The 15,469-nt window shown below is 43.9% G+C and overlaps 1 protein-coding gene across 2 annotated transcripts in view; it reads left to right on the forward strand.

Annotated features, from left to right (window-relative positions):
- Positions 1 to 1,841: 1,841 nt before the first annotated feature.
- The window catches only part of SNAP91 (synaptosome associated protein 91), a 201,109-nt gene continuing 187,481 nt past the window's right edge, over positions 1,842 to 15,469 (forward strand). Inside the window, exons 1-2 of one of the 2 annotated variants that reach the window (XM_073589657.1) lie at positions 1,842 to 2,018; positions 2,103 to 2,240. In XM_073589657.1, coding sequence (XP_073445758.1) covers positions 2,111 to 2,240 — 130 coding nt within the window. In that variant the 5' untranslated portion in view covers positions 1,842 to 2,018; positions 2,103 to 2,110. The remainder of the gene's footprint in view (positions 2,019 to 2,102; positions 2,241 to 15,469) is intronic. The other variant, XM_073589658.1, reaches the window with a different exon arrangement.

Here is a 15,469-nt window from a genome sequence, read left to right on the forward strand (position 1 = left end):
GGATGAGGGTTCGGTGACCCCTCCTCAAGGGGGAGGTACTGTTGTGAGTTCGTTTTCCCCTTCACCATTGAGGTCTGATGAACTCCCTCTTCTGGTGAAGGAAGGTAGTGAGGCTGATTACCAAGCACCTGGGCTGGATGATGATGACTGGGTGACGGGAATTGCTGACTGGATATAAGGCAGCCGACGCCCTTCTGCCTGGCTGGTGATTTCTCTGAGGGATTCTAGGAGACCAGTCTGATTCCTGCTCTGCAAAAGCTAAGTTTTCTGCTCTGCTTTTTGCATTTGTGTTTTGGTTTTATTTTGCATTGTTTTTCTGGATTTCTGCCATTCCCTGCTGGTGTGAGCTGATTTCCTTTTTGCCTTTTTGCTCTGTCTTCAGAAAATACCTGAGTACTGATATAGTCTTTTTGAAGCCTAGCGTCTTCAGGGCTTTTTTTCCCTGTCAGTCTGTTGGCTCATGTTTTGATAGGGTTTTTGTGCGGATTGCAGACAGCAGCTTTTCTATCCTGTCCTATTTAGTTAGCTTGGGCCCCATCATTTGCTCAGCCTATCTTTCTATCTGTGTTAGTGTTTTTTCATCTTGCTTCACCGTCATTATATGTTGGGGGCTGCCTATTGCTTTGGGTCTGCTCTGGGGCAGTTTAGATTTCCCTTTCTGTCTTTAGGCTATTTAGCTCTCCGGCTGTGATCGAGGGGTCTAGGGCACCGTAGGAACCCCCCACGGCTACTGCTAGTTGTTGTTGATAGGTTCAGGGGTCTGCAATCCGATAGCTGCCAACTTCTCTGGTTTTCTGGACTTAGCTAGTATTTCTGTTTTTGTCTCCTATGGTGACTCATTCATAACAGGTTGTGGAGTCTCCTTCCTAGCGCTGGCTTGAGGTACGTGCAGTACAGTGTTACACTGAAGTTCCTCCTTCTTATCTTCTCTTTGAACTACCTCGTATGGCAGACAGCTGTAGCCCTCTATCTCTCTTGGCTCACCCGTCGCTGTTGTGCCTCTGAGTCTTAGTTGGGAATAGAGCATTTACAGCTTCCTATTCCTCTGGTTTCTGTTGCAGGATCTTCAGTATCCATACAACCGTGGAGACCAGGCTCCAGATCATGCGCTATCACAGGGAGGGAGCTCTCTATCCTCAGCTCAACCTCCAGCTTCTCTCCACACGTCTACACTCGTTGCCCTCCTCACACTAACTATTTCCCCTCCTGGCCCTCAGAGCGTGCTCCTCCCCCAATCCCCTGGTTCAGAGCTCCCTCTGCTGGCCTTGAGTGGAAACTGTGTTGCATGAAAATGATTAACTGCTAGAGAGACCCTTGGTTGCTTCCAAGCATGACATCACCCTCCCGGGAGGAAGGCAATGCCACCGTGGCGACCATACTCCTGGGGGCGCCACATGTGCAAAGCAGTAATCAATGCAAAAGGTGGCTACTTTGAAGAACCTAGACTATAAGACATACAGTATTTTCAGGTGTTTCACCCTTTTTTGTTAATTATATAATTCCACATGTGTTAATTCATAGTTTTGATGCCTTCAGAGTGAATCTACAATTTTCATAGTCATGAAAATAAAGAAAACTCTGAATGAGGTGTGTGCAAACTTGCGTCTGTACTGTATATACATATATATATATATTAGTACCCACTAGTATGACACATATGCGCGATCCGGGGTCCTCTGCAGTGGGCAGCCTCCATGCTGGGGTGCAGGATGTGATACCCAGTAGTGCTGACTGGCACATCCCAGGCTGCGCTACCCAGTGCGTGGTGTGATCGGGCACCTGGGCGCTGCGCAGGGATCAGTCTGCTAGTTGCCCCTTTAATAATTGAGCAGGAGCGATGTGAGAGTGCAGGTGGGGGTGGGGCGGTGATATTCTAATCCAAGGGAGGATAACAGGAGGGAGGAGGAGGAGGAGGATGTGTTGTATTGTGAGGGACAGGACCTCGGATCTGCAGCCGCCGCTCATCTGAGGGGTTTCATCACCAGGACTAGCGAGCAGGTGCCGAGCCATTATCTGGGGTGGGTGCTGCGCGCATCGGCCATATTAGTGGTGTGTGGATTATCTGCAGGGTGATGTGACGGAGGATCTGTTTCTTGTGACAGGAGAGAAGATGTCGGGCCAGACACTGACAGATCGCATCGCTGCCGCACAGTACAGTGTGACGGGCTCAGCTGTGGCCAGAGCTGTGTGCAAGGCGACCACCCATGAGGTGATGGGACCCAAGAAGAAGCACCTGGACTGTAAGCATCCCCGCTCAGTGTCATGTGTGCAGCAATGCAGAGCGGCCATGGCTGGGGGCTGAAGGGTTAACTAGCACAGGGATGAGCACGGCTCCCAACATGGTGGATTGTGTGTGCTGATAATGTATGAAGGTGTATAATGTATATGTGTCTTTATACAGATTAGGCTGGGTCCATTATATAATGTATTACTACATATATATGTGTTTATAGGGTCATTGTGGGCTTTCCTGCCACTGTAAGGACAAGGCCTATATGTGCCTGCTGGGAGGTCCTCCCTGTGGTGCCCTATCTTCCATGATGCTGCTGTGTGGATACTGTACTATAGCTGTGGATGGATGGGCGGTATTGTATAATGACCCGTCTCCTCACATCCCACACGTGTATTTCTGTGGCATGCTTCTTATATGACCTTCGGACAACCTTATCCATACTGGCATGTGCTGAGCCTTGTGGCGCTGATAGCGCTGCTCTAGTGGTAATCATCCACCACACCCTGCATCAATTGGAATCTTGCAGCCTGGAGACCCCTGTGGGCGGCTATCTCCTGACTACCTTCAACCCTGAGGCATTATGTGGCCCTTTGTCCAGGCAGGTGGCTATGCACTATGTGCACACCATGGCGGTGTTATTTCTACCACTATGTTCTTATTCCACTGTGTGAACGGTATTCTGAGTATGGCCCAATGACTGCATGTGTGGCCTAGCTGCTCAAATGGGAATGCCATAGGTATACTATATACTATGGTAATCATCTACATGGGTATAAATACTGAGGTAAAAAACTGACCAAATATAATCTATATTATATCACGCATTCAGAATTTTACCTCAGTAATTGTAAGCCAAAACCAGGAGTGGGTGATAAATGGTGCATGTGTTTCTATGATACTTTTTTTTCTCTGACTGCTCCATTCCTGGTTTTGGACTAGGGCTGTGTAGTTGGTAAGCCAAACCTCTGACTCCGACTCCTCAATTTCCATGACACCGACTCCACCAAAATGGGCTCTGACTCCACAACCCTGTTCTGGACTACAAATTCTGAGGTAAAATACTGACCAAATACTGAATGTGTGAACGTGGCCTAGTCGGCTCAGGGGTTGCACTTGCACCTGGAGACTAGGGGGCCTTTAGGCCATAAGAGAAGACTATTACTATTAAAGACCAGCTGTAGTTGATGGCCCTGTGGCAGCTTTTCCATTGGGGCCCACAAGCTTTTAAGTTACACCACTGTGTGTAATAGTAATTTTATTTCTGTGGTAGCTAGCTGTGTAAGGGTGGTTTCACATTAGCGTTTCAGGGCGCAGCGACGGCCTGCGCACGGCCGCTGCTAAGCCCTGCCTCCGGTAGCTCCGCCTCCGGGCGCAAGACGCTGCATGCGTCCCCTATCTTTATCACTGGGGACGAAGGCCGTGCGCAGTATGCATTTGGCGGCACATGTGTCCTTTTGACGGTGCGCCAAACGCAACCTGTTGCAATTTGGTTGCGCTCGGCGCACCGTCAAAAGGACGCATGCGCCGCCAAATGCTTACTGCGCACCGCCTGCGTCCCCAGTGAAAAAGATAGGGGACGCATGCAGCGTCATGCGCCCGTAGGCGGAGCTACTGGAGGAGGCGGGGCTTAGCGGCGGCCGTGCTCAGGCAGTCGCTGTGCCCTGAAACACTAATGTGAAACCACCCTAACTCCAGTTCGCTATAAGTGATACTTGGTACCTCTGTGTATCTGCAGGATTGGGAGTTTCCCATTGTATTAGGTATGTGGTACATTATCATTTACACTTTATGTCTAGCCTGGTCCTCTGACCCCCAGATCAGGTCAGTCTTCTTTTCACCACTGGCCTCCTCGGCACCTCTTGCGGTACCATGGCGTGTCACACGTAGTGATATCACCTAAGACTTAGTAATCACCGGGATGCCTGACCCCACACCAGGGCACGGGAGTTTTTTTTCCTAACTCTGAATATATGGTTAACAGAAGTAACGTAATTAATATGGAAAGTTTGATTGCTGTGTGTAAGGCTACTTTCAGACTTCAGTTTTTTTAAATCCGGCGGGCTGCAGCGAAAAGTTGTCAAACCTGATCCGGTAGAAGCCGCAGCCCGCCGGATCATCTGTTGAGGCCGGAGACAGTGCGGGAGAGGGCGAGAGAGTCTTTGGGCATGCGCAGTGGGGGGGAGGGGGAATTGCCCCACTTCTCTGGATGAGAATGGGACTGATTTATTTGTTTTTCTTAACACTAGTATGGGTGTACCCTCTTTGTAATTCCCCCTGCTCGTCAGGCGCAGTGTCGGCTGGTGCAGCCACTGTTATTCTTCAAGACTATTTTAGGCTCTTGCATGAGTTGTCCAGGCCGATATACATTTATACTGGTATTCCCACCAGTAGGATAATATTAGGATTGCTTATTTATTCTTGTAGAAACTACCCAAAAAGGAAAAAGCAGTCAAAATTCCATAAAATACAAATTTTATTAGAGGATATTAAAAAATTATTATAAGGACATACAGTGCATGGTTAGGGAGAGACAGAAAATATAACGACATCATGGTCAAAAGGACCAGCCAAACTGCAAGCATAGCACCAGGAAATAAAAATGTGTAGGATATAAGCAGATTACCAATAATCGGTCAGGGAAAGAGTGGCAACCATTGTTATGGCAAGGAGTGTACAGAGACATCACCATGTAGCCAAAGGCTACTGCCCTTTCAAATAAAAGAATTCCCTGCCCGTAGAGTGCACACAACATACATAACCGATGCTATGTAAAGCATCAGCAATAGAAGCAAATAGCTATATTCCTATACCTGGAAGCAGTGGTGGCAGTGAGGTCGATCCAGTCCCCGACGCGCATTTCGGAGCCAGAGGACTCCTTCCTCAGGGGCGTTGAGAAAGGTGCGACCACCGGGGTTATATAGCGCGCGCCCGCCAGAGGTTGTCTGCGCGCATGAGATGCCCGCCCCGCGCCGACCGGATCCATGCCGTGACGTCACTGGAAACACGCGGGCCCACGTGATCCAGCACGTCAGGCAGGGAGCAAAGGCGGCCGCGCGACGGACACCACGCATGCGCACAGACAGCGTCGGGCAGGAGCCGCCACATATACGAAGGGCAAGAGTATGGGCAAACAAAATATGCAAGGGGAAGATTAATACTAATTGTGTATACATAAATAAACCATACCAACTATGCATTGCATAATAACAGTACATAGAGAATAGTATATCGGCAAAGAACATGGAGTGGCATGTGAGAGTAAATAAATGGGTGTCATGGCAGCATCAAAAGGTCACTTACATGACATATATTAAAGTATAGATCATAAGGAATGAGGCTCACCAGCATAAAACCCATTATACAATACACGATGCATAACTATATCCCTATATAAATAGATGCCATCACAGTGATATGAAGAACATACATAATACATTGTATATTTCAAACATGCCATTGCACCTGGAAAACGTCAACAAATACCCTGTAGAAATATACATATGTGGGGAAATGCAAAATACAAAAGTATACACAATAATACAAAATGTCTATATATATATATATACAGTACATAGAAATACGTATATACCAAAATGGGTAATACCCAACCTATCAATCTACCATAGATAGATATATAATACCCCACATAAATATAAATATAACCACACAAGAGATTCCAAAGACATCATCGTGGATCCATCCGTCAAACGGCTTTTATGATTTCAAAAGAACCTCGAACCCTTCATAATTTCAAAGGACAATACGTCATTTCAGATCACTAAGAAAATAAAAAATACACATAAATAAAAACACAAGACCACAAAGCTCATATTAAAGTACGTTGGACGAATTACAAGTATGGGGCATATGAAATGTTTTCATTTAGTCCACGTGGATGGATGGTACCTAACGTCCAGATCCATCTGGTTTCTGACCTAGCCAGCCTATTAGACAATTTACCACCCCTTATATTGATGTTAAGAGCATCAATGCCCCTTATTCTTAAGAGTGTGGCATTACACTGGTGCAATTCCTTGAAATGCCTAGGTAGCGTCTTCAGCCTTGAATCATCAGTACAAGTGGCAGCAGCCAATATACCCAGGACATGTTCCCTAGTACGTACCTTCAATTGCCGTGTGTTCATGCCCACATAAATGAGCCCACACGGACAGGTAGCATAATATATCACGTATCATTTCAAGGAATTGCACCAGTGTAATGCCACACTCTTAAGAATAAGGGGCATTGATGCTCTTAACATCAATATAAGGGGTGGTAAATTGTCTAATAGGCTGGCTAGGTCAGAAACCAGATGGATCTGGACGTTGGGTACCATCCATCCACGTGGACTAAATGAAAACATTTCATATGCCCCATACTTGTAATTCATCCAACGTACTTTAATATGAGCTTTGTGGTCTTGTGTTTTTATTTATGTGTATTTTTTATTTTTTATTTTCTTAGTGATCTGAAATGACGTATTGTCCTTTGAAATTATGAAGGGTTCGAGGTTCTTTTGGAATCATAAAAGCCGTTTGACGGATGGATCCACGATGATGTCTTTGGAATCTCTTGTGTGGTTATATTTATGTGGGGTATTACATATCTATCTATGGTAGATTGATGGGTTGGGTATTACCCATTTTGGTATATACGTATTCCTTTTATGTATTTCTATGTACTGTGTGTGTGTGTGTGTGTGTATATATATATATATATGTATGTATATATAATATTTATTTTGTATTCTTGTGTATACTTTTGTATTTTGCATTTCCCCACATATGTATATTTCTACGGGGTATTTGTTGACGTTTTCCAGGTGCAATGGCATGTTTGAAATATACAATGTATTATGTATGTTCTTCATATCACTGTGATGGCATCTATTTATATAGGGATATAGTTATGCATCGTGTATTGTATAATGGGTTTTATGCTGGTGAGCCTCATTCCTTATGATCTATACTTTAATATATGTCATGTAAGTGACCTTTTGATGCTGCCATGACACCCATTTATTTACTCTCACATGCCACTCCATGTTCTTTGCCGATATACTATTCTCTATGTAATGTTATTATGCAATGCATAGTTGGTATGGTTTATTTATGTATACACAATTAGTATTAATCTTCCCCTTGCATATTTTGTTTGCCCATACTCTTGCCCTTCGTATATGTGGCGGCTCCTGCCCGACGCTGTCTGTGCGCATGCGTGGTGTCCGTCGCGCGGCCGCCTGTGCTTCCTGCCTGACGTGCTGGATCACGTGGGCCTGCGTGTTTCTGGTGACGGCATGGATCCGGTCGGCGCGGGGCGGGCATCTCGTGCGCGCGGGCGCGTGCTATATAACCCCGGTGGTCTCACCTTTCTCAACGCCCCCTGAGGAAGGAGTCCTCTGGCTCCGAAACGCGCGTCGGGGACTGGATCGACCTCACTGCCACCACTGCTTCCAGGTATAGGAATATAGCTATTTGCTTCTATTTCTGATGCTTTACATAGCATCGGTTATGTATGTTGTGTGCACTCTACGGGCAGGGAATTCTTTTATTTGAAAGGGCAGTAGCCTTTGGCTACATGGTGATGTCTCTGTACACTCCTTGCCATAACAATGGTTGCCACTCTTTCCCTGACCGATTATTGGTAATCTGCTTATATCCTACACATTTTTATTTCCTGGTGCTATGCTCGCAGTTTGGCTGGTCCTTTTGACCATGATGTCGTTATATTTTCTGTCTCTCCCCAACCATGCACTGTATGTCCTTATAATAATTTTTTAATATCATCTAATAAAATTTGTATTTTATGGAATTTTGACTGCTTTTTCCTTTTTGGGTAGTTTCTACTAAATGTGCAGTATTCCTTATATTGGTTAGTCTTAATATGTGGATCATGATATACAATATACAGTGGGGCAAAAAAGTATTTAGTCAGTCAGCAATAATGCAAGTACCACCACTTAAAAAGATGAGAGGCGTCTGTAATTTACATCATAGGTAGACCTCAACTATGGTAGACAAACTGAGAAAAAAAAATCCAGAAAATCACATTGTCTGTTTTTTTTTTTTTTTTTTTCATTTTATTTGCATATTATGGTGGAAAATAAGTATTTGGTCAGAAACAAAATTTCATCTCAATACTTTGTGATATATTCTTTGTTGGCAATGACAGAGGTCAAACGTTTTCTATAAGTCTTCACAAGGTTGCCACACACTGTTGTTGGTATGTTGGCCCATTCCTCCATGCAGATCTCCTCTAGAGCAGTGATGTTTTTGGCTTTTCGCTTGGCAACACGGACTTTCACCTCCCTCCAAAGGTTTTCTATAGGGTTGAGATCTGGAGACTGGCTAGGCCACTCCAGGACCTTGAAATGCTTCTTACGAAGCCACTCCTTCGTTGCCCTGGCGGTGTGCTTTGGATCATTGTCATGTTGAAAGACCCAGCCACGTTTCATCTTCAATGCCCTTGCTGATGGAAGGAGGTTTGCACTCAAAATCTCACGATACATGGCCCCATTCATTCTTTCATGTACCCGGATCAGTCGTCCTGGCCCCTTTGCAGAGAAACAGCCCCAAAGCATGATGTTTCCACCACCATGCTTTACAGTAGGTATGGTGTTTGATGGATGCAACTCAGTATTCTTTTTCCTCCAAACACGAAAAGTTGTGTTTCTACCAAACAGTTCCAGTTTGGTTTCATCAGACCATAGGACATTCTCCCAAAACTCCTCTGGATCATCCAAATGCTCTCTAGCAAACTTCAGACGGGCCCGGACATGTACAGGCTTAAGCAGTGGGACACGTCTGGCACTGCAGGATCTGAGTCCATGGTGGCGTAGTGTGTTACTTATGGTAGGCCTTGTTACATTGGTCCCAGCTCTCTGCAGTTCATTCACTAGGTCCCCCCGCGTGGTTCTGGGATTTTTGCTCACCGTTCTTGTGATCATTCTGACCCCACGGGGTGGGATTTTGCGTGGAGCACCAGATCGAGGGAGATTATCAGTGGTCTTGTATGTCTTCCATTTTCTAATTATTGCTCCCACAGTTGATTTCTTCACTCCAAGCTGGTTGGCTATTGCAGATTCAGTCTTCCCAGCCTGGTGCAGGGCTACAATTTTGTTTCTGGTGTCCTTTGACAGCTCTTTGGTCTTCACCATAGTGGAGTTTGGAGTCAGACTGTTTGAGGGTGTGCACAGGTGTCTTTTTATACTGATAACAAGTTTAAACAGGTGCCATTACTACAGGTAATGAGTGGAGGAAAGAGGAGACTCTTAAAGAAGAAGTTACAGGTCTGTGAGAGCCAGAAATCTTGATTGCTTGTTTCTGACCAAATACTTATTTTCCACCATAATATGCAAATAAAATGAAAAAAAAAACAGACAATGTGATTTTCTGGATTTTTTTTTTTCTCAGTTTGTCTCCCATAGTTGAGGTCTACCTATGATGTAAATTACAGACGCCTCTCATCTTTTTAAGTGGTGGAACTTGCACTATTGCTGACTGACTAAATACTTTTTTGCCCCACTGTATATTAATCATTTTTTCATGGCCGTTTAATCATTGATTATCCGGCCTCCACATTATTATGTCTTCTACCTATTTATTCTATTATTTATTCTTGTGTACGGTTATTATTTTACTACAAAAAAAGTGGATAGCAATGCAACTTTGTGGTTTAATATTTGCCGTTTTTCTTTCTCTGTACTTTCTAAGGCAATGTTTACACGCACCATCTTAATTTTTGAAATCTGCAGCACTTCATTACTTTCAGCATTTTTTGCAGTGTTTTTCTCACCCATAGAAAGCAATGAGGAATTGCAAAAATAAAATGCAGCAGACAAGTTTTGGTGAATAAAGCGAACTTTATTAAACATGAACAGTAGACAAATCGCACACGTAATCCACAGCAAAACCTCCTTTTTGAATGCAGCATTTTTACTGCCAAGTGAGCAGGTTTTGGATACAGAAAAAACTGCAAAAACACTGTGTGAACATGATGAAAGGCTTCGTTCCGACGCTGAGCTTTTGGTGTGTTTTTGATATTGCAGAATTTCTGCACCTATTTGAATTAGGCTACTTTGCATTTTTTTTTCATTGCATATTTGTGTGCGTTTTTTTTTTTTTTTTCTTGCGTTTTTGCTGCTGCATTTTTGTCTCTGGTGTCTATTTAAAGCTGGCTTGTTTTTTGAAGCTTTCTGGTATTCTACTTCTACTGCACTTTTTATTGATATTTTTTTTTAGATGCGGATTACTTTTGTTTTTTTTTATTCGTTTTTAGGTGAAAACGCATGTGCATTTTGACCTGCGTCTAGTATAATTCTATGGCCGCAGCGCTCAGCTGCATAGAAATACATGCAGCAGCACACTCCGGTCCCAAGTTTCTCGCAAGTGTGACCCCGGGCCTATGGGGGTAATCTGCACATAAAATGCAGCGTACCTGCAGCAGAAATTGACATGTTGCAGATTTGAAACACGCAACGCAGGTCAGTTTACACTGAGTAAATAAGAAGCACAGTGGCCATGAAACTTCTAGAAATCCCATCCACTTTGCTGGAACTGTGTGACCCACGATGAGCTTCTAAGGCTTTTCTCACAATGTGCTTTTATCATAGGTATACGGGACTTCAAGTGTGTCCATAGTCTGTTGTTGTGTGGGTTCTCTTTTTTTTTTTTTTTTTTTTTTTTTTTGTGTTCTTCCCTTTCTCATTCTACTAGAAATCCTTGTATACTACACATTTTTTCTTTTTCTCTGTATAGAGAAGTGGGGCAAACAAAACATATAACGTATATTTTGTACTGTACTAAATGTACAGTAAAGCCCCCGTCACACATAGCGATCTCGCTAGCGAGATCGCTGCTGAGTCAGCGATCTCACCAGCGAGATCACTGTGTGTGACAGTGATCAGCGACCGGCCCCCCCTGCCGGGTTTCGCTGATCGCTGGGGAAATGTCTGGACTTTTTTTTTTTTTCTTTGTCGCTGGTCTCCCGCTGGCCAGCACGCAGCTGCCGCTGGTAACTAAGGTACACATCAGGTTTCTAAGGGGCGCGCAGCGCCTAGAAACCCGATGTGTACCTTAGTTACCAGCACGCTGGTGCAGGGAGCTGGTAACCAAGGTACACATCGGGTTTCTAAGTGCCGTGCGCCCCTTAGAAACCTGATGTGTACTTTGGTTACCAGCTCCCTGCATCAGCGCGCTGGTAACTAAGCGACGTGCGTTGGTTGTTACCCGCATGTCGCTGGTGCTGATCGCTGGAGAAGCTGCCTGTTTGACAGCTCTCCAGCGATCATGTAGCAATCCTGACAAGTTCTTATCGTTGTCGGATCGCTGGTATGTCACTATGTGTGATGGGGCCCTAAGTCTCACAGCAGACTGGACAACCTTCGGGTTATAAGCAGCCCTTTTTTTAGAATAACTGTGAAAATATTCATGACAAGTTAAGCAGGGGAATGTAGACTAATTTTTGTGTGGCCTATGTATAGGGCAGGTACAAAAGTCACATACAGTTTCTTCCAGTTTATCCCCTTATTTCACCCATTGCAGTGTAAAATCCGCATGTAAGTCTAGATTCACACATCCAGCTATTGCGATCCCAGAGAAAGGCAGATCTTCTCTCTCAAGTGTCATCCTAATATTTTTTTTTTTTTTTTTTTCTTCATTTAAGAGGTGTGCATGTTTCCAAGCCAATAAAAAATGATAGATCCCACATGTTTTTTTTATCCAAGTTTATCACTAAACAGCTACATGGACGCAAACGGGATGAGTTTCTTACTAATTCTCATAGACATGAATGGCTGAGTCCAATCCACAAAATGTGTATATATATTACGTAATCCCATTGTATTCAAAATGCAAAATAAGAAAGAAAAAAAAGAATGGGAGCTTAGATTTCTGACCCAGATTTACTGCTGCTAATTCACACCTTTTCTATGGCAATTATCAGTGGACTTATTTTTTAGCATAATGGGTACTATTAACATATATGGAGATACATAGTTATTAAGGTTGAAGGAAGACTTTAAGTCCATCTAGTTCAACCCATATCCTATCGTAACTTGCCCTAACATGTTGATCCAGAGGAAGGCAGAAAAAAAACCCATGTGGCAAACAGTAAGCTTCACATTGGGGAAAAAAATTCCTTCCCGACTCCACATACGGCAATCAGACTAGCTCCCTGGATCAACGCAATATTAAGGAAACTAGTGTATATACCCTGTAATATTATGCTTTTCAAGAAAGGCATCCAGTCCCTTCTTAAATTTTAGTAGGGAATCACTCATTACAACATCATCTGGCAGAGAGTTCCATAGTCTCACTGCTCTTACAGTAAAGAATCCGCTTTTGTGAGTATGCTAGTTGGTACAATTATCTTATGCAGGGAAGCACAACCTGCGGCCTGTAATGATATGTTGTAAGCCTCTCAACCATCTGTGCACAGAAATGCTTGTCTGTTTGTGGCTGCTCACAAGTAATTTCCATGTCAGAGAGAAATGGGACACAGCTCAGGAGTAAGGACTCGTAAGTACAGACAGTGCTTTGTGTAGCCATCTCATGGAAGCCAGTGTACAAGGAGAATGGAGTCCTTATGCCACCATTTGGTGCTCCAGTAGGGAGTTGGGCTGAATTAAGACCTTTGTGTTTCGTGGTCTTGGAACAGACTACAATGCACAGACTGTCCATGTGTCTCCTGCCCCGAACTCGACAACCTCCTAAATACCTATGAGGTGGTTGTTTTTGAGTCAGGAGATGTGTGACAAACCATGTCTCATGATCCAAACACATCTGAATTTGGCCTTCGAGGAGGCCATCTGTGTGTGCTGCTCTGTCCATTATCGTATATGGGAATTGTGACAACTATTTAGCATTTTAGAACACCCATAATCTACAGTGGCAAAAGCCACATGGTGGTCTGTATCCTCCACTCTGTAGTGCTGGGGGAGCAGTAAGACACCCCACAACTATTGACAAATAGAAGTTTCACTTCTGGAATTTTTACCTGTAAAAACATTTATGGCCTATACTTTGGAAACATCGTAAAACCTCTTCTACTTTTCATGTAGCCTTTTTGAGTGGTTCATTGTGTGGCCCTTGGACCAGAAAACATTGTACACTCTTGATTTGGTGGGAGTGCCCAGAAGGCCAATATCTCCACAAGCACTAATTTACCACTTTGTGTGATCACAGCCTCAAGCTCTCCTTACATATTAGATAGCAGTTGGCCAAACGGTTGTTAAGGCTGACGGCTCTCCCTCCTCCATACACAAGTATGACCGAGCTGGTCAAGTGTTCTCTATAAAGAGTTATTGCCAGAATCTTGGCGAGTACTAATCTCAAGGGAGAACCAAAGGATCGGCCACTGAAATTCAGAATCCTCTCTTGGCGCAGAGTTGAGAGGCCCCCATACACATTTAACTGTTGGCCCATCCATGTGTATGGCTGTCTTTATTATAAAGCCATGTTTGTTTATTCTTATTTATATAGCGCCAACTTGATTTGTCCCTTTTTCATTTTGAGTACTTTTATATTAGCGGCATGTATACAGCGGCAGAAATCTGACGCTGTATTTATGCCGCCGAGATCATGTCAAACTCATTTTTCCCCACCACTCCACTTCATTAAGACGTGTGTACAGCACTACTTAGTCGGGCTCTGCATTTTTGAAGCATAAACTAAATTGCTACACATTTTTTAAGAGTTTTTGCAGCATTTCCACACTGCTTCTATTCCAAAAAAACTCTGCAAAAAAGTATTCCAAAGTATTTATTCCAAAAAAACTCTGCTTCTATTCCAAAAAAGTGTGCACTGCCTAATATTATGTGCACTTGACGACTTTACAAAAACATGCTGACAGATTCCCTTTAAAGTAATTTGAGAGTAGCATTTTGTAGGGGAAGAGACTCTGATTTCAATGTCACTTAGTAGGCTGTGTGTTGCTGTTTAATTAAAATCAGTGTTTTATCAGAAGGAGAGAAAGCTCTGCTGAGGCACTACTCCACTCTCTCACTGCAGAGCGCAGTGCTCCCCCCGCTGTTTCTCCTTCTGCTGGCGGGAAACTTCTCCCTTTTTCCTGCTCCCTGGCTGGTCTTGCCACGCCCCCTCTCACCAGGTTATGGGTCCTGTCCGGTTCCCCATTCCTATCCCCCCCCCCCCCCCCCCCAGCCTCGACAGTTCTGGACTCGGCATTGCATAGGTATCCACAGCCCGGGCTTGCTCCTTACATGAAGAAAAGGACACAGAATTTCAGGAAAAGAACATTTTGCCAACCATTAAGCATGGGGGGTGGATCAATCATGCTTTGGAGTTGTGTTGCAGCCAATGGAACCGGGAACATTTCACAGGTAGAGGGAAGAATGGATGAAATTTCAACAAAGTCTTGATGCAAACACAACACATCTGTAAAAAGAAAAAAAAAACTGATATTAAAAAGGGTGGCTTCTACAAATTGGTAATGATCCTAAACATCATAATCCACAATAAACTACCTCAATAGGCACAAGCCGAAGGTTTTACAATGGCCCTCATAGTCCACTGATCTGAGCATCACTGAAAATATGTGGCTAAACCTCAAAATGGCAGTGCATGCAAGACTAAGGGTGTGTGCACACGCTGCGAATCCGCAGCGCATTTGGCCCTGCAGATCCGCAGCAGTTTCTGCTGCTGTGCACAGTACCATTATTCCTTATGGGAATAAAAAAAACGCTGTGGAATTTTCTGCGTGGATTGTGCTGCGGTTTCAAATCCGCAGAAAGAATTGACATGCAATTCTTTCTGCTGATTCCGCAGCAGTTTGCCATCTCCTCCATTGTGGAGATGATAAACCGCAGGCCAATCCGCAGATAAACCACAGGTCTTTCGACCTGCGGATTTTGCAAAATCCGTGCGGATGAATCCGCAGCGTGTGCACACACCCTTACCACGAATCTCTCAGAACTGGAAGAAAGGATAAAAATCCCTCAAACAAGAATTGAAAGACTCTTGGCTGGCTACAAAATGTGTTTGTAAGCTGTGATGCTTTCAAAAGCGGGTGCCACTAGGTACTTACCATGCAGGGTGCCCAAACTCTTGCATCATTTTGTAATATATATATATTTTTTTTTTTTTTATATATAAAAGATGAAAATATGTATTTGCCTAAAATACAGTGGAAATTTGTCACCTTTAACTTCAGACCTTTTAAGAGATCATTTTGTCTTCAGCTTGCAAAACTGTTCACAATAACGGTAATTTTGACCTGGGG

This window comes from Dendrobates tinctorius, unplaced genomic scaffold (genome assembly GCF_039654945.1).
Source record: "Dendrobates tinctorius isolate UK_male_01 unplaced genomic scaffold, ASM3965494v1 ptg000111l, whole genome shotgun sequence".
NCBI classification, from domain to species: domain Eukaryota; kingdom Metazoa; phylum Chordata; class Amphibia; order Anura; family Dendrobatidae; genus Dendrobates; species Dendrobates tinctorius.